Genomic DNA, 24,443 nt, shown 5'->3' on the forward strand with positions numbered 1-24,443 from the left:
ATATGGTCCCCCGTGCCTGCCAGGAGCAATTTCTGAGCCTGGAGCCAGGAATAACCCCTGAGCACTGCCGGGTGTGACCCAAAAAAAACCAAAAAAAAAAAAAAAAAAAAAGAAATGTCTTTGGTGGGGCCGGAGCTATAGCACAGCAGTAGGGAATTTGCTTTGCAAGCAGCTGACCCAGGCCCAACCCAGGTTCGATGCCTGGCATCCCATATGGTTCCACAAGCCTGCCAGGAGAAACCCCTGAGCACCTCTGGGTGTGGCCCAAAAACAAATGAAGGAACAAACAAACAAACAAACAAATGTCTTTGATGGAGACTGAGAGATAAGACATTAGGTATGGCACTTGCTTTGCATGCAAACAAACTGGATTTGATCCCTAGCAGCCCATATGGCTCCCTGACCTTTGCCATGAGTGACCCCCTGAGCAGAGAGCCAGGAATACGCCTTGAGCACCACCCAGTGTAGCTAAAACTATACTCCTACACTCTTCCCTAAAGAAGGGGCCAACCCAATGCTTAGAGGCCCACCAGAGTCATACTCCATACATATGTGAGTCTATGCCAGGCTGGGGTTGAACTTGGGCTCTCTGCATGCAAATCAAGTGTCCCAGCACAGGCTGATAGGGATGAAGTAGCAGGAGCACAAAAGGGAAAAGTTGTTTGAAATCAAGAGCATCCTATAGTTTCTGTGCCCACCCTTCCCTAAAAATCATGGCCTGGGCCGGAGAGATAGCAGAAGGACGATGGTTCAAATCCCAGCATCCCATATGATCCCCTAAGCCTGCCAGGAGCGATTTCTGAGGGTAGAGCCAGGAGTAACTCCTGAGTGCTGCTGGGTGTGACCCAAAAACAAAACAAACAACAACAAAACTATCATGGCCTGAGTCTGGGCAGAGCTCGGGCAAGCCCCTGCTGTCTGGTCAGGCTCAGCAGTGTCTGTGCTCTGGAAGGACTTCTGAGCCCGAAAGCCAGAGGCTGGGCTCATACACCTCATACACCTGGGTATCTTCTCACCCAGAGGCTGTGTGCGGTCCACAGCCTGGATGTCCATGAGGCCTGGCAGGTTGGACCGCACCAGGATGACATTGCCGCCAGTACCCTTGTCGGCACGGTGGATGCTGCGCGTCTGCCAATCTGTCCAGTAGATGTAGGAGCCAAGCAGAGTGAGGCCATAAGGGTGCTGCACTGGGGATACCAGCGTATGGCGATTGGCTCCATTCAGGTCTGCAGCCTCAATTCTCTATAGAAGAAGGAAAAGAATGTCAGGGGTGTCAGGGAGTATCAGGAATGACACGGGGGGGGGGGGGGTGCTATCAGTTATAAGAAATCCTGGGTGGGATCCAAACAGGCATCTCCCATCTTCCCAGACTGCAGGGAAGTGGCAGGAGCAGGAGGCTCACCTCGGTATGGGCATCAGCCCAGAGCAGCTGGGCACCGGCCTTGTCCACGGTCAGTCCATTGGGCCATCCGAGGTTGTTGCTGATGAGCACAGTCCGCTCAGAGCCATCCATTCCAGATCTCTCTAGCTTGGCGTGCTCCCCCCAGTCTGTCCAGTACATGAACCTGGGCCAGGGAGAATAAGCAGCAGATGGTTCCCATAGCTGCTGGAGTGTGCCATAAGTCTTAACACAATGCCCAACGAAGTTCAAGTCTTTGACGGTCAAAGAGGAGAGGTACAGATTGCTGGTTCAGTGTTTATTTTGTTTTGTTTTGCTTTGTTTTGTTTTTGGATAACACCTGGCAATGCTCAGGAGTTACTCCTGGCTCTGTGCTCAGAAGTCACTCCTGGCAGGCTCAAGGGACCTTATGGGATGCTGAAATTTGAACCGGGGTCAATCCTGTGTTGGCCGTGTGCAAGGCAATTGCTTTACTGCTGTGCTATTGTTCTGGCCCCCTGGTTCAGTGTTTTCAGATGTCTGTTAGGGGGAGAAGTTCTCAAGCTCTTTTTCACTCTAATGTGAGGACACTTGAAACTGTTAAACTGCTGGGCTGGATAGACAGTAATGAGGCAAGGTGCTGGCACTGCACACAGCTGACCCCAGTACCATCTCTGCCTTCCATGCAGCCAACTTTAGTACTCTTCTTAGCCTTACACACAGCCAGCCTCGGTACCCTATATGGTCCCAACCTCTCGTTTCCACCACCACCATCTCCCCAAAAAGGGAAAGACTCAACTGTGCATTAAAAATAATTGAGTTGTTCAATTTTGTTCTGTTTTTTCTTTTGGTCACACCTGGTGTTACTCAGGGGTTACTCCTAGCTCTGCATTAAGGAATTATAACTGGCATTGCTCAGGGGATGATATGGGATGCCAGGGATCAAACCCTGTTTGGCTGCATACAAGGCAAATGTCCTGCCTGCTGTACTATCACTCTGACCCTTTGTTTTGTAAAAAAAAATTTGTGACATTTTGCCTTTGCTTTTGTTCTATCTAATAAAAAGTTGAATATTTTATATAGATTTTAAGTCATTTAGGTAGTTTTTTCTGGATATTATTGCTTATTTCTGTATTTTGTGTTTGTTCTTGTTTTTTTGGGGCCACACTTAGTGGTGCTCAGGAGTTACTCCTGGCTCTGTGCTTAAAAATCACTCCTGGTAGGCTCGAGGGCCATATGGGTTGCCAGGGATCAAACTCGGGTTGGCCATGTGCAAGGAAAATGTGCTCCCCACTGTACTATGGCTCTGGACCCTCTTTCTGTATTTTATCTATTATTTTTTTCTTAAATTGTTAGGTTTTACTCCCCTTGTTATTAATAAAATTTCTTTTATTAAAGCCATTTTATTTTCGAAAGTTAAAGGTTTACAGATGTTTAGCAATAAGTTACCTTTTAATTTTGATTATAGTATTTTGATTTGGGGCCATACCCAGTGGTAGTCATGGGTCACTACTGGCTCTGCACTCAGGAATAACTCCTGGTGATGCTGGAGGGATCACATGGGATGCTGGAAATTGAATCTGGGTGGGCCTTGTGAAAAGCAAATGCCCTATTGTACCTGCTGTACTATCATTCCAGCCCCTCAAAAATATTATTCTCATGCACAATCTCAAGTGAGATTCCTCACTTAAGAAGGAAATAATTTATTTCACTATTAACTCTGTTTCACAGTTAAGGCCAGTTGGTTTAAATGTGCCCGATGTCATTTAGGTAGCTTTTTTCTGGATATTACTGCTTATTTTTGTATTTCTTCTTTTTTTTTTTTTTTTTTTTTTTTGGTTTTTGGGCCACACCCGGTGACGCTCAGGGGTTACTCCTGGCTATGCGCTCAGAAGTCGCTCCTGGCTTGGGGGACCATAGGGGACACCGGGGGATCGAACTGCGGTCCGTCCTAGGCTAGCGCAGGCACGGCAGGCACCTTACCTCTAGCGCCACCGCTCGGCCCAATATTTCTTCTTTTTTTGTTTTTGTTTTAGGCCACAACCAGCAGTGCTCAGGAGTTACTCCTGGCTCTGTGGATTTAAATGAGCCCAATGTGACAGATACAACTCACAAAGGGAAAAAGGACTTTAATCTTTTTTGTTTTGTTTTGTTGTTTTTTTGTCTCTTTTGTCACACCCAGCAGCACTGAGGGGTTACTCCTGGCTCCATGCTCAGAAATCACTCCTGGCAGGTTTGCGGGACCATTTGGGATGCCGGGATTCGAACTACCGTCCTTCTGCATGCAAGGCAAACACCCTACCTCCATGCTATTTCTTCGGTCCTGAGGATTTTAATCTTAACTTTAGGACTCTTGGCTTCTGGCCTCATCACGATCAAGCCATTAAAGAACAGCACAGGTATTCTCACCCATCATCCTGTTTTTCTCTCTCCATGACTCATCCTCCCCATATCACTGTCCATCCTGTTGCTGAGAGCCTGGTACTGGTACTCACCCCATCTCATGGTACAGAACGATGGCCCGAGGACTGTCAAGATTCTGCCACACCAACACTTTCCGCATGGACCCGTCCAGGTTGCCCACTTCAATCCGGTTGGTCCCAGTGTCTGTCCAATAGACTTTCCGGCCGATGGCATCCACGGCAAGCCCATCTGTGGTTTGCAGACCTGCAGGACATCAGGAGAGCACAATGGGGTCCTGCCTTCAAGCACAGGGCCAGCCCCTGCTCTGCAGGCTAATGTGGACCTAGGTTCAGGAGCAGGGCCCACCTGTAGTGATGAGGTCCTCATGGTGGGAGCCATCCAGACTGGCGCGGCTGATACGGTGCAGTGTGCTATCCGACCAGTACACTTTGCCTGCAAAGGAAAGGCTACTCAGCTTGGTCCAACATCTATCTCCCAGACAGACCCACATTGCTGCTCATGCTCTAGGTACCACTTGGGGGAAGAAATCAAGGGGAATGTAGAACTATCAAAATATTATTGGGGGGGCAGAGAGATAGGTGGAGGTAGGATGATTGCCTTGCATGCAGAAGGACAGTGGTTCAAACCCCGGCATCCCATAAGGTACCCCAAGCCTGACAGGTGCGATTTCTGAGCCTAGAGCCAGGAGTAATCCCTGAGTGCTGCCGGGTGTAACCCCCCCCCAAAAAAAAAACCAAAAATGGACCCAGAGAGATAGCACAGCGGTGTTTGCCTTGCAAGCAGCCGATCCAGGACCTAAGGTGGTTGGTTCGAATCCCAGTGTCCCATATGGTCCCCCATGCCTGCCAGGAGCTATTTCTGAGCAGACAGCCAGGAGTAACCCCTGAGCACCGCCAGGTGTGGCCCAAAAACCAAAACAAAAAAACAAACAAAAAAACAAAACCCAAAACAACAAAATAGTACTGAAGCCAGAGTGATAATAGTACAGAGGGTAGCACATTTGCCTTGCATATGGTCAACCCAGGTTTGATCCCCAGCATGCCATATGATCTCCAGAGTACAGCCAGGAGTGTTCCCTGAACACAGTCAGGAATAAGCACTGAACATTGCTATGTGACCCCCAAAATCAAATTAAAAAAGGATCGTTCTGGTGCCAGGAGATAGTTCAAAAGGTGGGGCACAGGACTTGTATACAAGGACCCCTGGGCTCAATTCTGGGTACTGCCTACTGGTCCTTCAAGCACTTTCAGGAGTGATCCCCAAGCACAGAGAGAGGAGTATTCCCTGAGCACCACGAGCTGTGGCCCAAAACCCAGCCCAAGCCCTCCCCCCTCAACACTCCTATAGATAAAAATAGGACAGTTTCCGTTAGAGAGAACGAAGATCTGCTCTGACAGCCAGATAGAATGTGCTGGAGAAGCTGGAACTGCTGCAGAAAGAACTGGAGGACCCAGATTCTGAGCAGGGCAAGAGTGGCAGGAAAGAAAGAACAGAGCATATTGAGCAGGGAGGGCAGGTGGGAAGGGGGTGCCCCTCCCACCTTCCTGAGGGTCCACTCCAACCGCAATAGTGTTCTTCATGGTCATGTTGATGGGCACCACCACGTCCGCAAAGTAAGGGATGTCCAAGGAGACCATGCGGATGTCGATCCTCCTGGCGAAGATGAGGAAACTGTTCATACCTGCCCAACGGGGAGAGAAAAGAGAGCATGGTCATGCTCACACAGCCACAGAAAGGACAACGATGACACAGGCCTGTATGACTCCCACCTGGCTCCATGGGCTGCTGAACCAGTGACTTAAGCCTCAGTTTTCTCCTTTGTAATATGGGGTCAATAATTGGGGAATTGAGGTCAGTCTGGACCTATCCAAATAGCACCTCTTTTTTAAAAGCATGAAAGCGAGGCTAAAGCCATACTACAGCGAGTGAAGAAGGTGATTGTGTTGCATGCAGCTGACCTGGGTTTGATTCTGCGGTATTCCATGTGTTCCCCTGAGCCCACCTGAAGTGATTCCTAAGTGCAGAGCCAGGTGTAAACCCTGATCACCCGAGTGTGGCCCCAAAACAAAAAAAAAATTAAAAAATAAAAATAGACAAAAATATTTCCAGCCTGGATTCTGGGAAAGTCCTGGACCAGAAAGTTCAGGTGTATTAGAGGTTAGTTACCCTAAGCTGTGAGTTACCACCCCCAGTTCCTCTCTTACTCAAATTCCCTAAAATTCAGGGTATCCCCAGAGAGACATACTGACCCTCCCATTCTGGTTGCCACATCAGTTGTGCCCTCACAACGTGCCACAACTAAGGGAATTACCACTGCTTTGAAGAAGTTTTGTTTTGTTTTGTTTTCAGTTGATACCAAGTTTGGGCAAATAGTAAGATGAATCTGAAGGACTTTGTGTACTAACAAAATAGTGTACTTGATTGTTTTGTGAAAGGGGCTTACACCTGGCCATGTTAGGGCTTACTCCGGGCTCTGTGGTCAGGGATCACCATGATGGGGTTCAGTGGACCATATGGGGTCCTGGGAATGGAACCCATGTAAGCATGTGCAAAGCAAATGCCTGACCCATTATTATCTCTCCAGCCCCAAGTAGCATATTTTTAATAACTCCCCAACAGAAGTGCCTCTTTTCCTAAACCCTAAAAACCAGACATAAATGATCTTTCACCCTTCCCATTCCCCTGGGCCTCTCCTCTTCACTGAGGTCTTTGTGTCTTCCTGAAGTTTTTAGAATCCCCAGTACTGCAAGGTCCTCTGCAGGGAAGGAAGAGTTCGAGGCTCAGACTCACCTGGGGAGCAGGTCTTGCCATCAGGCCTCAGGTTGATGCCTGTGGGGCAGGTACAGCTGAAGCCACTTGGATTGGGGGAGCGTAGGCACAGGTGGCTGCAGCCGCCATTCCCTGTAGAGCAGGGTGTGGACACTGGGCAGGGAGGAGGAGGAGGAAGAGGGAGTCAAAAAGTGGAGGAGGGTGAAATGCAACTTCCTGGGCTCGAGCCATAGCACAGCAGTAGAGCATTTGCCTTCCACACAGCCAAACAGGGATGGACCTGGGTTCAATTCCCGGCGTCCCACATGGTCCCCTCAAGCCAGGAGTGATTTCTGAGTGTAGAGCCAGGAATAACTCCTGAGCACCACTGGGTATGGCCCCAAAACAAAACAAAACAAAACAAAACAAAAATAATAAGTGGAGGAGGGCTAGAGCCATAGTACAGTGAAAAAGGTGCTTGTCCTACATGTAGCCAACCCGGGTTGAATCCCTAGCATCTCATATAGTCCCCCAACCCCACAAGGAGTCATCTCTGAGTGCAGAGCCAGAAGTCATCCCTGAACATCACTGGGTATGGTGGAAAAAAAACCACAAAAACAAAAGAAAAATAAGGTGGATGAGGGCATAAGCAGGCCTAGGAGATGCCAAGGCCTCCCAGGGTAGGGGGCTGCTTACCGGGGGGCCGCTGGCGGTGGAAGACATGAATGTCCATGAGGTTCTCCAAGTTCTCCTGCAGGGTCTCCCGGTCCAACCCTGTGAGCCTGTCGGCGCTCTGAATACTCTTGGTCTGCCAGTCGGTCCAATAGATGCGTTCTCCGTACAGGGTCAGCCCAAATGGGTGGGGGAGCTGGCTTCCGATCAGCACCTGCCAGCACCCCAACATTCATGTCACCACTACAAGGTCTGTTTTTCCAGGCCAATGTAGCACATTAGAATAGAACTCAGCCACTGCCTCCCGCTATGGTGCCTGCTGTAAAAATTCAGTTCTGAAACTTCCGGGTCTGGCTGGGCTGGGAGAGGGGTTAAGGTGCTTGCCTGGCCACTGTAGACCACAGTTTGATCCCTGGCACCCCATATGGTCTTTGAGCACCACCAGAAGTAAACCTAACCCCTCTCTCACTCTCAGCACAGAGCTGAGAGTAGCCCCAAGCACTCCTGGGTATGGGCAAAAAAACAAAAACAAAAAACCCTCTTCTTCTGGTCTTCAAGCTGAGATAAGAAGACCACAGGGCCTGGCTCCCAGGGTTGGGTGATGATAATAAAATATCATATATTATTTAAACAATTTCACACATGTATCTCTGCACATGTCCCCAAGTAATTGCCTAAGGAAAAGCAGGAAGAAATAGTACAGTGCTTAGGGCACTTGCTTTGCATACAGCTGATCCAAGTTTGTTGCCCAGTACCCCTAATGGTCCTTCAAGCCCCACCAGAAGTGACCCTTAAGTGAAGAGCCAAGTGTAAGCACTGAGCACTACTGCCAGCTGTGGTCCAAAATCAAAACTAACCAAACAGAGACCAGAGTGGTGGCGCAGAGGTATGGCATTTGCCTTACACATGACCAGTCCAGGACGGACCTTGGTTCGATCCCTGACATCACATATGGTCCCCTGAGCCAGGATCGATTTCTGAGTGCATAGCCAGGAGTAATCCCTGACGTCATCGGATGTGACCCAAAAACCAAAACCAAACAAACAAACAAAAAAAACCCTAACCAAACAAAAAACAAAAGGAAAAGAGGCAGCTTTATCGTAAACAACCCCTAAAGCTGGCCAGAGTAATAGCACAGCAGATAGGTATTTGCCTTGCACATGGCAGACCCAGGTTCTATCCCTGGCATCCATATGGTTCCCTGCACTCACCAAGAGTGATTCCTGAACACAGAGCCAGGAGTAACCCCTGAGCACCATGAGGAGTGGCCCGCCAAAAAACAAAACAAAACAAACAAAATCCCCTGAAGCCTGAGCCACATAACATATTACCACAAGAGACAAACCCACATCTATGCCCAGGATGAGAAATTCAACTCAGACTGGAATTCACCGTGTCTGTGCTCCTGTTCCCCAAACAGTCTGAGGCTAGTCACAAGGAAATAATAGCAGGCAATTCTGGGGATACCTGGTAAACCAGCATTAGTTATCCTTTTTCACCTTGAGTATGGCACCTAAAGCCAAAATTTGAACCAGGGTACAGCCATATGCTAGACAAGTGTGATTTACAATTTTTGTACAATCTTTCCTGCTCCATTGTTGTTTTGTTTGTTTATGATTTTGGGCCATACTCGGCAGCACTCAGGGATTACTTCTGGCTTTGTGCTCAGAAGTTGCTCCTGGCAGGCTTGGGGAACCATATGGGATCCTGGGGATGGAACCCGGGTCCGTCATGGGTCAGCTATATGCAAGGCATATGCCCTACCACTGTGCTATCTCTCCTCCATTGCTGGCTCTTTTGAGGATTCTTTCTGAACATTTGAAATTATATTAATTTGATAAAACCAAGAGAGATATCATCGACCCAGCTGCAATTCTCAATCAGGGTTGGTTGAGATAGTTATTAGAAGTCTGTGCTCTTCACTCCCCACCTCCCAAATCCATACAAATTTCTCATCGCCTTTTGGCCTCAAAGTGGAGGCTGGCCACAACTTCCAAGAATCACACATACCACCTACCCAATCACCCCTGTCTCAACAATTCCCAGCTCCTTCCTCTAAGTTGCCAGGCAAGGAGGGCAGTATGGAGGAAGAGTCAGCACCCCCTTACCTTCCTCTTGCTGCCATCCAGCCCTGCGAATTCAATGGTCTTCATGCCTGCGTCAGCCCAGTACAGCCGCTGTGAGCCATAGTCGATGGCTAAGCCGTTGGGCCAGGTCAGATTGGAGGAGATGATGACCTGGCGGTCTGAGGCATCCATACCAGCTCGCTCAATCTTAGGGCTGGCACCCCAGTCAGTCCAGTACATGTACCTGAGCATAAGCAAGGGAGAATCTTAATAACTGGCAGGGATTCAGGATACTTAGCATTGCAGAGACTTGCTTGTTTTCAAGTCTGTGTTCTATCTTGAATCTCTCTCTCTCTTACTCTCTCTCTTTCTTTTGTGTTCTATCTTAAACCTCTCTTTTTCAAGTCTGTATTCTATCTTGAATCCCCCTCATTTTTCTTTAAGAAACTGTGGTTTCCAATTCTTTTGCAAAAGGGTATCATGCACATCACTTCCCTTCCTTTCTTTCAGTTCCCTGTTCTTGTCCTGACACATTTGAAAGGACTCTGTAGAGTGGCCACTCTCTGCTGTGATTTTTCAGCTGCAATGGCTTCACGAGGGTTCCAGTAAAAACTGTTCCTTCCCACCATCTCCAGGATCCCCTTTACTATATCTGGGGCTGGAGGCAGGATTTGGCTTACCCGCCCATGGGCTCCACCACGATGTCCCGGGGCCTATCGAGGCTCTCCCAGATGAGCACTGTCCTCATGCTACCATCTGTGTTGGCCACTTCAATCCGGTCTGTCCCTAGAGGAAAGCAGGGGTCAGAATATTAACTCTAGTCGTTCACCTGACTTCCCAAGCCCAGCTCAGAGCTGGTCAAACTGTCAGTGCTCTAAAACTTGTTTTGTTTTTTTTGTTTTGGTTTTTGGGCCACACCCAGCGATGCTCAGGGGTTACTCCCGGCTCTGCATTCAGAAATCTCTCTTGGCAGGCTCAGGGGACCATATGGAACCCAGGGATCGAATCCTGGGTCAGCCACATGCAAAGTAAATGCCCTACCACTCTGTTATTACTCCAGCCTTCAAGAACTATTTTGTCTTTGTAGGACTGAAACCAAACTACAATCATGTTTGTAATCAAGGTGTTTAAAAAAAGAAATAAAAAATATTTTCACACTTTAAAAAAAATAAAGAACTATTTTGTGGTAGACCTGTGTGGAATATTCAGTTTTTGTTTTGTTTTTGGGCCATACCTGGCAATGCTCAGAGGTTATTCCTGTCTCTGCACTCAGGAGTCACTCCTGGCAGTGCTTGACAGGAAAGCATATGCAAAAGCATCAGGAGCACTTGTTAGAATACAGATGTTAGAATACAGCCTAACCACCAAGATGTTGTTCAGTAGGTTCGAGGAAAACCCAAGAAGTCATAATTCTTTTTCATGTTTGTTTTGTTTTGGCCACACCAGGCTGTGTCCAGGGCTTGCTCCCAGCTCTGCTCTGAGGAATTATTCCTAGAGGGCTCAGGAGACCATAAGGAGGTGCTGGGATAGAACCTGGATCGGCCACATGCAATGCAAGTGCCTTACCCACTGTATTATCTCTCTCTGACCCCAAGCGGTCACATTTCTAACAAGTTCCCAGATATAGCTATTGTGTGGTCCAGGTGCTACACTTTGAGTAAAGGCCTTCCCCAGCCTCCCTGGCTCACAGAAAGAAATCAATTTTACCAGGACAGGGACAGAAAGAAGACCATGAGTCACCGCTTCCTTATAATGCCTTAAAACATTCTCAAACATAAGCCATTGAATTGATAAACACCAAGCCTTCAGCTACCACCTTCCACATGCTCTGCAGCACCCTGTTGACCTGCCCAAGAAAGGAGCAGTCTTGGGAAAAGCACTGACCCCCTTCTACCTGAGGCCAGGACCTCAAATGCAAGGAACACCAGAAGGCTGGTGCAACGGTGCCTTGCACATACCTGCGTCCGTCCAGTAGAGCTTATTGGTAACCCAATCGATGGCTAGGCCAGCAGGGCTCTCCAAACTGGTGTCCACCACCACCTGGGCAGGAAGCAAAGCCATGTTAGCACCTAGAGTCATGCCCAACTGCAGGTGTCACTCACAGGTTGGCAAAGGCATGGGAGGTGGGGGACAGGCCCCAGCACCCCAGCTGGGCCATACCTCCTGTCTGGTTCCATCCCATTTGGCCCTGCTGATGGTGTCAGTGCTGACGTCCGTCCAGTACACATGGTCGTCCCGGGAGTCCCAGTCGAGGGCCACAGCACTGCGCACGTCAGCCAGTGGGATGACGTCGTCGGACAGGTCCTCGGTGTCGAAGCTGATCCGACGGATGTCCATCCTTCGGGCAAAAAGCAGGAACTTGTCAAGACCTGATCAAAGGCCGAAAGGGTCTCCTTTTAATGCTCTAAATCCGGCAACAGGGACAGACACAGACGCTTGCCGGCGGGACTTCCGGCTTAGTCACATCTCTGGGACCTATTGCTCCCTTCTTTGCACTTTGGGATTAAGCCCCAGAGTTCCCCTCAAACCCCAGACTGGGTCAGTGGAGCAGGCAAATCAGGTTTTATTTTGATTGTTTTGCTTTTGGATCACACCCAGCGGTGCTCAGGCTTTACTCCTGCTAGGATCCCTACTATATGGGATCCTGAGGGATTGAACCCAGGTTGGCTATATGCAAGGCAAGTATCATATCTTCTATACTATTGCTCCAGCCTTTGCTTTTGGTAACTCAATCGATGGACAATCGATGCTTGTTTGTTTGTTTTGTTGTTATACCCAGTGATTCCTGGCTCTGTACTCAGGAATTACTCCTGGGGTACTCAAAGGACCATATAGGATACTGGGGATCAAACTTGGGTTGGTCATATACAAGATAAATTCCCTCTCTGCTATATAATCTCCAGCCTCTACAATCAGGTTTGAGGGTCCCACGGAAACACTGTCCATCTAGTGTCCAGAGGGGCAACCTCTTTAAACGGGTGCATCTCCACTTTCCTCAGTTCTCCAGCTTATTCTATCTCATGCCATTGTGGGATCATCCCATGCCAACTTTCTGACCTTAGGGCTTCTGCTGTACACTCCCTGTCACCCCTCATCCTTAGAGACACTCCTCTCTGTGCCAACAAGACTTGTCTTTTCAGAGTGTATAGAAAAGGAAACTCCTCACTCTGAGTTGTGCTTCTTAGCCTCACAGTCATCCTGCTGTGGCTCATTCTATTATTACTATTTCATTCTTTTGTTTATGCTTTTGGGCCACATCTAGTGGTGCTCGAGGCTAACCTCTAGCTCTGCACTCAGGAATTACTCCTGGTAGGCTCAGGGGATCATGCATGGTGCTGGGAATTAAACCTAGGGGGAACACATTTTAGACAAGCACCCTCCCTGCTGTAGCATCACTCTGACCCAATCATGCTATTATTATTATAATAATGATGAAAGCATCATTATTGATTTTGGGGACATGCCCAGCAATGTTCAAGGCTTGTTCTTGGCTCTTCACTCAGGAATCACTCCTGGGGCTCAATGGGACTATATGGGGTCCTGGGGATAGAGTCCAAGGATGGCCACATGCAAAGTAAGTGCTCTAACTGCTTTGCTCTCTCTCTGGCCCTTGACTCATTTTATTCTTACTCCCCTTTTCTAGATGAGCAATGCCGAGCTGACAAAGGTCAAGGAGCTGGCCCAGCTTCCCTTGGCTATAAAGGATCAGAGCACTTGAACTTGGGGCCAACCACAACAAGAAGCTCGTGGTCATATCTATTTTCTCCCTGTTAGTTTTTCTCTACCCCTCACCCCTCTTGGCTTGCTGCAGGATTTCCCAGCCTACTTTCCTGCCTGGCAAAGCACTTCTTGTCTAGTTTTACTAATCCTTTTCTTTTAACCTTGGGGACAGCCTATGGCAGGGGAGGGGAAGTTTACTACTGTGAAGGGTCCCTGGATATTTATGACTTCATTTTGGTTCTATCAGTTGATTAGAAGCTCATGTGTCTGTCAGGTGCCATGATGATAAAACCACATGATTTCATGGGCTTCATAAAGTTTAGAAGCCAGATAGTCCCTACTTCTCCTGAGGAGAAGCTCTGGAGACACTTGTTGCATCTGACAATAAGGGAAAAGCTGGGCACCAAGAATGGAGAGAAATGGATGTGGAGTCAATGGGTGCAGGCTGAATACTGCCCCTTCTCACTGTCTGCAAAGAGCTCAGTAGAAATCTGAGCTAGGGGGGCCAGAGCAATAGCACAGAAGTAGGGCATTTTTGCCTTGCATGAGGCCAACCCAGGATAGACTGGGTTTGATTCCCAGCATTCCATATGGTACCCTGAGCCTGCCAGGAGCAATTTCTGAGCTCAGAGCCAGGAGTAAGCCGAGTGCCACTGAATGTGACTCCCCCCCCCCAAATAAAACAAAAAATAAAAAATTAAAATAAAAAAAATCTGAGTTAGGCCAGGGAGACAGTGTAAGGTTAAGGCCTTAAACCCAGATAACTCAGGGTGGTGGAGCAATAGCATAGCGAGTGAGGCATTTGCTTTGCACATGGCTTTCTTGACTTTAATCTCTCTCACCCCCATCTGGCCCCTGGTAGTATTTGGGGGACCCATATGTGGTGCTAAGGATCAAATCAAAGTCAGCCACATGTCAGGTGAGCGATTTAAACACTGCACCATCTCTCCAAAGACCTTTCCTTTTGTGTATTGGTTTGGTTTCTTTGGAACCATCCAGTGATGTTCACGGATTACTCCTGGCTCTGAACTCAGAAATAGCTCCTGAGTTGATGGTGCTCAGGGGACCTTAAGGGATGCTGAGGATAAAACACAGCTTGGCCACACGCAAGGCAAATGCTCTACCCACTATGCTATCGCTCCAGCCTCTGGAGACTTTAACTATCAGGGATTGAAACCAGGCAAGGCAAATGCTGGACCACTGAGCCACCTCTAGGCCTATGGGCCTTCAGTCTCTTACATTCTTCCTCTTAGGAGCTACCATACAGAACCCGACTCCCCAATCCCCTCCAAGATGTCCCCCCAAGTCCTACCCCTTGTTCTTTCCACCCATGAAAGCTACAGCCCCAGACCCACTTACTCTGGGCACAGGCGTGACTGCTGATCTTGCGGAAGCCCGTGGGGCAGGCACAGGTGTAGTTCTGGCCACTGGGAAGGCACAGATGTGTGCAGCCTCCATTGTTGTCCCCACAGCGGTTCTTCCCTGCTCAGAGTCAGAGCAAGAGAGGAACATAAGACAGCAGGTCTTTAACGGGAGTCCTCTGGGTAACATCTCCTGGGGCCACGGGGGCTTCAGGTAAAAACTACATAATGGGGGGCATGGAATAAGACTAGGGGCCAACCAGTAAAACAGGGGCACAGGAAGGAAACCAGGTAGGGGGGTGAAGGTGGGAAAAAGGTTGATAAATGCTGAAATTAAGATTCAAGGTTCAGGGACCGGAGAGATAGCATGGAGGTAAGGCATTTGCCTTGCATGCAGAAGGCATGCACCCGGCATTCCATATGGTCCCCTGAGCCTGACAGGAGTGATTTCTGAGCGTAAAGCCAGGAGTAACCCCTGAGCACTGCCGGGTGTGACCCAAAAGCCAAAACCAAACAAACAAACAAACAAAAAAGATTCAAGGTTGAGGGACTGGAGACCTGCACATCAGATAGAGCATTTGTATGCGGTTTGATCCTCAGCATCCCATATGGTCACCTGAACTTGTCAGGAGTAAGTTCTTGTTTTTTTCTTGATTCTTTTTGTTTGTTTGTTTGTGGGCCACACCTGGCAGTGCTCAGGGGTTCCACCTGGCTCTGCCCTCAGAAATCACTCCTGGAAGGCTCCAGGGGCCATATGGTCAAGGACAAGGCAAACACTCTACCTGCTGTGCTATTACTCTGGCCAAACCAGAAGTAACCCCTGAGGATGGCCAGATGTGGCCCCAAAACCAAAACTAAACAAACAAAACGAAAAATAAATTTAAAGTTGACAAAGCCCGGGCCTGAGAGATAGCATGGAGGTAGGGCATTTGCTTTGCATGCAGAGGGATGGTGGTTTGAATCCTGGCACCCCATATGGTCCCTGAGCCTTCCAGGAGCGATTTCTGAGCATAAAGCCAAGAGTAACCCCTGAGTGCTGCCGAGTGTGACCCAAAAACCAAAAAAAAAAAAAAAAAAAAAAAAAAAAGTTGACAAAGTCCAAGGATAATGAGTAATGAGTTGTGATTAGCTTCAGTCTGGACTCCCAGATTAAAGAGGGATTTTGCCCAATTTTATATCTACCCCAGCTAGGAGCACAGAAAGAAAATACCGGCCTCAGAGGAGAGACCCCCATCAATTTTACATACATTTCATGGGGACTGGCAAGAGAAATGAGCTCTTTGGGAGTTCTGAGATTGCTACACGCTAAGTGACCAGCAGAGGGCAAAGTGCGTCCACGTCATCGCCAACTTCAAATTTCCCCATCCTAAAACCACCATCATCCAAATGCCAGGTTTGAAGAGGCCAGGAAGTTCACAGGGGATGGGAGGCAGTTATTTTTTACCTGCAGGCTGGCGCTGAGGGTGCAAGGTATGGATGTCCATGGGGAAATGGAGCTTGTTACGAATGATCTCCTGGTTCTTGCCAGTAAATTTGTTGGCACTATTAATGCTCTTGGTGTGCCAGTCTGTCCAGTATAAGCTGTCTTCAAACACTGTGATGGCAAAGGGGTGCGGGAGGCCTGGGGAAAAATTCAGAAAGAGCTCAGTCCAGCTGGCCTGCCCCAGCTGCTGGATCCAAGCCTGGCAGTGGCTCAAATCTCACCCTTGGCCAAGGCAGCAGGGGGTGGGGTGAGGGTAAACAAAATGAAAGATGAAGGAGGAAGAGCCTCACCCTGGCTAATGACAGCCTTTCGGTGACTCCCGTCCAGATTGGCCCTCTCGATAACGTGGTGCTTGGCATCCACCCAGTACATGCGGTGCCCGGCATAGTCAATGGTGAGACCATTGGGCCAGAAGAGATGAGTATCGGCGATGATGCGGCGCCTGGAGCCATCCATGCTGGAGGCCTCGATGCGGGGCGTGTTGCCCCAATCTGTCCAGTAGATGGTCCTAGCAAGAGAGGAAAGGAAACTGAGGCAGGCCAAGGAGAATCGAGTAGGTGATAAGGATAGAAATTGGGCAGGGGCCTTCTATCTAATTAACACTCTAGTACCTGGAGTATCTCCAGGAATTTATTCATCGAACACATTTTATTTATTTAACACATCTGGGGCTGGAGAGATAGCATGGAGGTAGGGCATTTGCCTTGCATGCAGAAGGATGGTGGTTCGAATCCCAGCATCCCACATGGTCCCCTGAGCCTGCTAGGAGTGATTTCTGAGCATAGAGCCAGGAGTAACCCCTGAGTGCTGCTGGGTGTGACCCAAAAACCAAAAAAAAAAAAAAAAAATTTTGAGGCGGGAGAGATAGCATGAAGGTAAGGCCTTTGCCTTACATGCAGAAAGTCGGTGGTTCGAATCCCGGCATCCCATATGGTCCCCTGAGCCTGCCAGGAGTAATTTCTGAGCGTAGGGCCAGAAGTAACCCATGAGCGCTGCCGGGTGTGATCCAAAAACAACAACAAAAAATTATTTAACACATCTAATGGGGTATCTGTACATGTCTGGGTAGGATGTGGACTCTGCAGTATAGATACATACATTCACACTCAGGATTTTTCTATTTTTTTTCCTCTTTTTTTGATCACACCTGGTTGTGCTCAGTATTTACTCCTGGTTCTGCATTCAGGAATCATTCCTGGCAGTGCTCAGGGGATTACATGGAGTACCAAGAAATCACATCTGAGTTGGCCACATGCAAAGAAAGGGCCCCACCTCCAGTACTACTGTGACTCCAAGCCTCATACACAATTCCTAAAACAGCTGACCACAATTATAGAGTTTTTGATGACAAACCCCTTAATTGAATGCACTGATTTATTTTGTTTGTTTCTGAACCACACACCCAGCGGTGCTAGGGGTTACTCCTGGCTCTGAACTCAGAAATCCCTCCTGGCAGGCTTGGGGAACCATAGAGGATGCTAGGGATCAAACCCAGGTCCTTCTGGGTTGGCAGTGTGCAAAGCAAACGTCCTACCACTCTGCTATAACTCGCCTTGCCTATGGTTGATCCAGGTTCAATCCCTAGCACCACATATGGTCCCCTGAACCCAGCCAGGAATGATCCCTGTGTACAAACTTAGGAGAAAATCATGAGTACCTACATAGAGGTATGTACCCTCTCCAAATAAATAAACCAAATTAAAATTTTAGTTTTGTTGATGTTATTTTTTTAGTTGTTTTTGGTCATACCCAGAAGTGCTAGGGATCACTCCTGGTGATGCCTGGGGCCTAAAGGTCATGCAGGGGAACTGAACAGGGTCAGTCACATGCAAGGCAAATCTTAGCCCATATACAGTCTCTCCAGCCTCCAAAAGCAAATCCCCAAAAAGGTTTCTACTTCAGGACACTTTCTTCTAATATGAATTACTATTTGGGCTCTAGAATGTGGCTTGGTGACAGAGCACTGGTTTTGTAGGCATAAAGCCAAGCATTGATTGCTGGCATTACCCCACATGCCAATGTGAGCTGGGTATTATAGCCCTCAGGGTGCCCTGTCTTACAATAAAAAGCACACAGACCATGGTGTGTGTGTGAGTTTCACAAACAAGTGTCTGATTCCTGGAATCCAAGTAACAACAAAGGGGAGGAAGGAAAGGTACTAACTGCTGTTACTTGTTAATCAGCTCAATCATATGTGCTAATAATAAAACTATCAAATACCTGTAAATTAAATGATCTAATTGTATTAAGCCACTTAAAATGCATTTCATTTAGGGTCAGAAAGTCCAAACTTGTAGTTATAAACTTGGCCTAGAAGTCAGATACAGCCCGGGAACTGCACACAATAATGCTGTCTTAAGTGATTTTTGTTTTTTTTTATGATTTTGAAGGAAAGGAACCATACCCAATAGTACTCAGGAATCACTCCTTGTAGTGCTTAGGTGACCTTTTGTGGTATCAGGGGAAAACTGGGGTCTACTACAAGTGTCTTAGCCCCTGTACAATTTTGCTGGTCACATACCAATGAGTGTTTGTTAAACTCAGTAGAGTGATCTGGAATTTGCAATAAAGATAAGCCTAATTTTCTTTTTTGTTTATTTTGGTTTGGCTTTGGGCTACACTCAGTGATGCTTAGGGGGTACTTTTGACTCTACCCTCAGGAATCATTTTTTTTTGTTTTGTTTTTGGGCCACACCCGGCAGTACTCAGGGGTTACTCCTGGCTGTCTGCTCAGAAATAGCTCCAGGGCCCCAGTGCCACAATTATAAAGAATGTACATTTTTTTATTTTGGAGGTAAAGAACTGCATACTTGACAATACTCAGTACCTACTCCTGGATCCTACTTGAGGATCATTACTGGCAGTGCTCAGGAGACCATCTATGAAATCAAACCCAGCTTGTCCATATTCAAAATAAATACCCTTCCCACCATATTATCACTCCACACCCAGGTACATTGTTTTTAAACATGTTGTTTGCCTTTTTTGCTCCGTTTAATAGACCACAATGCAGTGTAAACATGATGTTTAAATGTTGGAAGAGGGGCTACACCCAACACTTTCAGAGGGGTGTTGGCATGCTACATCCTTAATCTTGGTAAACAATATTTGGGAGAGGAGGATTTGGGCCACACCCAGCCGTATTTAGGGGTTGCTCCCAGCAATGCTTGGGAACCAGGTAGTGCTGGAGACTGACATAAGCTTCTTTCAGACAAAGCATGTATGCTTTTGCCCTCGGAGGAACCAGGTTCCTCTCCCTGGTCCATGAACCTGATTTTGAAACAATGCACTTGAGGAATTAGTGTGACTTGCTTTATTGTACTCTTGGCTTTGGTGGTCTGGAATAGAATCATATCAGGAGACCTGCTTACTTGCCTAACTGCCTAATATCAGGCGGTTCTATCAGATCCTTCCACTGTGCACCTGAAACTAACATAATGTGTTATGTCAATTATACCTCAATTACCAAGATGAATCTCATCTGATCTTTAAGCAGCTCTGAGGTCAGGGTTGTTTTGTTTTGTTTTTTAATCACCAATTAAAAATGAGTAAAAGGAGGTAGAGAGAGATAAACTAGTCCAAGACCACACTGCTAGTGAAGAAGCACAACTTAATATTCCAGGTGTGCCAGGCTTCAGGCAAAACAGCACATTATGTGGGATTCCTACCCCCAACCATCAAGTCAGCACAGAGGGACTAGATCCAGAGGTGGCCAAAGGGCTTGGGTGCCTAGGACCCAACTTACTCACCCCTCCATGGGGTGCAAGGCAATGGCCCGGGGCTTCTCCAGATCTTGCCACAACAGCACTTTCCGGTGAGTCCCGTCCAGGTTGGCCACTTCGATCCTTGATGTTCCGGAGTCGGTCCAATAGAGCTTGTCGTGGACCCAGTCCACGGCTAGGCCCCCTGGGGGAGAGATATGGGAGGACCAGGTCAGAGACTCAGCAGAGTTCCAGGGGCCCAGTAGATCCTGGCACTGGGCCTGATTCCAGCTTCCCTGTGAACTTAGCCACAGAACACTTCTAGGCTTTAGGCTCCCAAGTCCTGGAATGGAAACTACAGAAACCCAGATCCACAAGCCAGATGCTGCCTTTCTACCCTCTGGCTGCCATGGGCCAAGTTCATTCCACTTCCCACGTTTTTGCCAAGCTTTCTGAGCATAGATCCAATGTGAAAAGAGTGGCGGGAAGTTTGGCAGAGGTACTAAGTTTGGCAGACGTTCCTAAATGTCTGAATCTGGGTTTACCACAACTTTGGGGTCAGATCTTGTGGTGCTCAGGGATTCTTTTTTTTTGTTTGTTTGTTCTTTTGTTTTGGGGCCATACCTGATAGTGCTTAGGGGTTACACCTGGTTCCTGGTTCTGTGCTTACAAAAAAAAAAAAAAAAAGAGGCTCAGTGGACCATAAGGGGGTGCTGGAATTGAACCAGAGTTGACTGTGTGCAATGCAAACACCTTACTATGCTATTGCTCTGGCCTCTCCAAAGTTATTTCTTACTCTGTGCTCAAGAGTGATCCTTGGCTCAAAGCAATGGAACTAGGGTTGGTAGAATGCAAGACAAGCTCCCTAACCCTTATTTTATCTCACTCACTTTGATAACTTCTGACCCATGTCAAATCTCTTGAGATGGTAGGAGAAGTTGAATGTTTAGTCTGTAAAACATTTGGAGCTATTTACTGGAGTCAATCTAAATTTTTTGGGGGGAGTATCACATCAGTGCTAGTGATCATGCGATGCTGGGGATCAAATCCAATCTTTCTGCATAAGGACTTATGTATATGAAGCATCTTAATAGTGAACAATAAAAAACCAAATAGCAAATAAAACGGGCTGAGGGCTGGAGAGATAACGCAGCATTAGGGCATTTGCCTTGCATGCAGCCAGTCCAGAACAGATGGCAGTTCAAATCCCGGCATTCCATCTGGTCCCCGTGCATGCCAGGAGCGATTTCTGAGCACAGAGCCAGGAGTAACCCCTGATAACCCCCAAAAAATTTGACTCCCCCCAAAAAAATCCCCAAACCAAAAAAAAACCTGGGACTGGGGATGTGACTCAAGAAGCAATGGATACATGTGTAGCTCCCTGAGCACCCCAGGGTGGGCCTGGAGACCCTGAAACAGCCCTAGTATCCCTGCTGTGCTCTGAGCTTGTGGCACCACTGGGAGGGCATCCCTCAGCCCCCAACCACCACTCAATAGGGATTCTATTTAAAAAATAAAAAAAAAAACTAAACTAGGTGCGAAGACTTCTGAGAAATGGAATCATCATTCATAATCACTCACAAAGTAGAATCTTTGATTCTATCCTTCATCTAAAGGTCTCTGATTCTCAATGGTTGAGCTCACTTCAGAGCCACTTTTATAAACCTGAGCAAACTCTCAGCAGAGTCCCAGCCAGCCTATAGGAGGTTCAGCTGTCCCAGGTTTGCAAGCTCATGGTCCAGGAGAAGGAACAGGGCCCGCCTGCCTGCCCCACTTGCCTGCCTGCCTGCCTCCCCTACCTGGACTCTCCAGCCCCGTGGACACGACCTCCTCCACGTTGCTGCCATTGAGGTTGGCCCGGAGGATGCGGTCCAGGGTGACATCTGACCAGAAAACCAGCTCCCGTCGGTGGTGGAAGTCCAGGGCGATGGCGTTCTCCAGGTCATTGAGCAGCAGCGTGTACTCGGAGCGGTGCGGCAGCACCTGCCGGATGTCGATGCGATTGGCAAACAGTAGCACTGGCTCTGGCCCTGGGGAAATGCACAGAAATGGGAGGCCCCGCTGGACTCCAGAGCTGCCCCTGATTCCCAGCAGCAAGCACCACCACCTCCCTGACATATAGAGGGAGGCCTCCCCCCACATAAGGGCATGACCTGAGCTGTCTACATCTGGATGGGGGAGAGGGAACATCCACAGGAACCCCTTCCTCATCCCCCAGGCATCACCTTTTCCCAGCTGCTGCACCCAGAAGACACCATCTCAATCCAACCCACCCCCTCAGCTCCTCTGCACCCAGATCTCCATGCTCCATGCTCTCTCTGCCCCCCACCTTACCCAGAGCCTTGCAGCTGCGCCTGTCGGGCCGCAGTTCGTAGCCGGCTTCGCACCAGCACTGGAAGGCACCTTCGCTGTTGGTGCAACCTTGGCTGCAGTAACCCTCCTCGGCACATTCATTCACATCTGCGAGGAGTGGGCAGTCAGGATAGTACCCCTTGGCTGCCTGGCGGATGCTCGCTCTCCTGCAGGCCCTGCCCAGCCATGCCCTTCTCCCCTTCCAAGTGCTCAAAAGCAGGGCTGGAGTGATTTTGTCATTTATGTGGCCAATCAGGGTTCAGTCCCTGGCATCTCATCATTGGTCTCCCAAGCACTGCTAGGAGTGATCCCTGAGAGCAGAGCCAGGACTAATCCCTGAACATCCCCAGGTGTGGCCCCAAAACAAAAATACAACAAAATAAATGGCAAAGGACTTCCAGATCAGATCCAACTTGGGCAGGACTTCCTAACCTCTGCCCTCCCGCACTCCCTGGCTCTCTGGCTTGCAGGAAGTGACCTGGCCCCTCTTGAGCAGTTTCCCCAGCTGTGAAATGGGAGGGTTGGTTCCCATTCCCAGAGTTACTGACCGGAGAGAAAGGGAGGGAGGCAAAGACTCAGCCCAGAGGAAACCTGGCTGGCCCTCCATCTTCCCACTCAGCCCCCAACTCACCCTGGCAAGTGTGTCCGTCCTCTGAGAGCCGATAGCCAGTGTGGCAGGTACACTGTACCACCCCCCGCACCATCTGGCACTTCTGGGCACAGCCACCGTTGTCAACACCACAGTTCTCCTCGCCTGTCCGGGGCCCTGTGCCAGCCAAGCCAGAGATGGAATTGAGCCCAGAATCCTGCCCCAGACCGCCAACTTGGCATTCCACCTGGACCACGAAGAACAGCTCCCGGGGCTGCAGGAGGCCCAGGGGGTGGGAAGGGAGGAGAGGGAGGAACTCGCTTTGAACCCTCTGGGTGGGGTGTAGCCACAGACCATGAGCAGGGCTGTCCGCAGGGGACACTCACGGCAGTTCTGCCTTGGGCTTTCGTCACTGCTGTCACCGCAATCATTCACCCCGTTGCACAGCTTCCTCTGCCCGATGCAGCGCCCGTTCCAACACAGGAACTGGTCGGAGGCACATTGAGGGCTCCCTGGGGAGAGAGGGAGGGAAGGACGAAGGGTCAGGGCATGGCAGGCGGGACTGGGGTCAGCACCAGGATGGGAGCCTGTCATTTTCCTGGTGTGCTGGAGGTGCCTGACACGAAAGGTGGGAGGGTTGGGGTCCCAGACAGGAAACAGCTCAGACAGGGTTGGCAGAGTGTCTGCTTTCTTGACTTGTCCCCCGCCTGCCACAGAGGGATGGGGAGGGACAGAGACAGAGGAGTGGATGTGTGTGCAGACATGTGCCCAGCAGAGGGCGATACTAGGTGAGAGGGTTGTGGATGGGAGTGACATTCAGGACTGATATTCTGAAAAACAGTGTCGGCCAACAGAGCTAGAAGGTTTTTTTTTTTTTTTTTGGGGGGGGGGGCACATGGTGATGCTCAGGAATTACTCCTGACTCTTCACTCAGAAATGCACCTGACAGGCTTGGGGGACCATATGGAATGCCAAGGATTGAACCCAGGTCCATCCTGGATCGGCTGTGTGCAAGGCAAACACCCTACCGCTGTGTGTACCACTGTGTGCCACCTGCTGGAGAGCTCTGGGCCAGAGCTAGAAGGTTTGTCACTGACCAAGAGGGCAGGAAACACCCAGGCAGGACCCTTCCAGCAGTGCCTTAGTCCATGGATGAGAGAGTATAATAACCCCTTCCTTGCTGCTCTCTAGCTCGAGGCAGGAGACTCTACCTGTGTTCTCACAGTTCTCTTCATCGCTGTTGTCAGCACAGTCATCCTCTCCATCACAGCGCCAGGACAGGCGGACGCAGCGACCCGACCGACAGCGGAACTGCTCGGCTGTACACATGGAGGTGGCTGGGGCAAAGCAGAGGGCGAGTGAAAGGCGGGTTCCCTTCCAGTGCGAGGCTCCATCCTGTTGCCCAGAGCTGGGCTGTCTACTATCACCCACACCACACCCTGCCTGTCAAGAGTGTCAGGACTGTTTTTTTGGTTTATTTTTTGTTTTGTTTTGTTTTTGTTCGTTTTGTCTTGTTTTGGGGCCACATCCGGCGATGCTCAGGGGTTACTCCTGGCTATCTGCTCAGAAATAGCCCTTGGCAGGCATGGGGGACCATATGGGACGCCAGGATCTGAACCAATTACCTTCTGCATGAAAGGCAAATGCGTTACCTCCATGCTATCTCTCTGGCCCCTCGTTTTGGTTTTTGTGTTTGACCTGTCTGCACTCAGAAGTCACTCCTGATGGGCTCAATGGGACCATATGGGATGCCAGGGATAAAACCTGGGTGAGCCATGTGTTTGCAAGGCAAGTACCCTCCCCACTGTACTATCTCGGACTTCCTGGACAGTGGTATTTGCTTGGAAGCTGGGAAAGATGTCTTTTCCACAAGACACTTTTTAGTGCCACCTGCTGGAGAGCTGTTGTGAAGAGCACAAAAATCTCTTCAGAGATTGCAGCAGTAAGGC

The 24,443-nt window shown here is 49.0% G+C and overlaps 1 protein-coding gene across 1 annotated transcript in view; it reads right to left on the reverse strand.

The window, feature by feature from the left end:
- LRP4 (LDL receptor related protein 4) overlaps positions 1 to 24,443 on the reverse strand; it is a 68,969-nt gene that overhangs the window by 21,698 nt on the left and 22,828 nt on the right. The window contains exons 8-27 of the mRNA XM_049779516.1: positions 23,706 to 23,831; positions 22,881 to 23,006; positions 22,537 to 22,671; positions 21,888 to 22,013; positions 21,353 to 21,583; positions 19,602 to 19,758; positions 16,143 to 16,360; positions 15,814 to 15,990; positions 14,368 to 14,490; positions 11,449 to 11,657; positions 11,247 to 11,328; positions 9,969 to 10,074; positions 9,331 to 9,532; positions 7,247 to 7,436; positions 6,593 to 6,724; positions 5,343 to 5,483; positions 4,148 to 4,234; positions 3,874 to 4,045; positions 1,403 to 1,565; positions 1,017 to 1,242 (exon numbers count right to left, since the gene is read on the reverse strand). Coding sequence (XP_049635473.1) covers positions 1,017 to 1,242; positions 1,403 to 1,565; positions 3,874 to 4,045; positions 4,148 to 4,234; positions 5,343 to 5,483; positions 6,593 to 6,724; positions 7,247 to 7,436; positions 9,331 to 9,532; positions 9,969 to 10,074; positions 11,247 to 11,328; positions 11,449 to 11,657; positions 14,368 to 14,490; positions 15,814 to 15,990; positions 16,143 to 16,360; positions 19,602 to 19,758; positions 21,353 to 21,583; positions 21,888 to 22,013; positions 22,537 to 22,671; positions 22,881 to 23,006; positions 23,706 to 23,831 — 3,129 coding nt within the window. The remainder of the gene's footprint in view (positions 1 to 1,016; positions 1,243 to 1,402; positions 1,566 to 3,873; positions 4,046 to 4,147; positions 4,235 to 5,342; positions 5,484 to 6,592; positions 6,725 to 7,246; positions 7,437 to 9,330; positions 9,533 to 9,968; positions 10,075 to 11,246; positions 11,329 to 11,448; positions 11,658 to 14,367; positions 14,491 to 15,813; positions 15,991 to 16,142; positions 16,361 to 19,601; positions 19,759 to 21,352; positions 21,584 to 21,887; positions 22,014 to 22,536; positions 22,672 to 22,880; positions 23,007 to 23,705; positions 23,832 to 24,443) is intronic.

This window comes from Suncus etruscus, chromosome 9, assembly GCF_024139225.1.
Source record: "Suncus etruscus isolate mSunEtr1 chromosome 9, mSunEtr1.pri.cur, whole genome shotgun sequence".
Lineage (NCBI taxonomy): Eukaryota > Metazoa > Chordata > Mammalia > Eulipotyphla > Soricidae > Suncus > Suncus etruscus.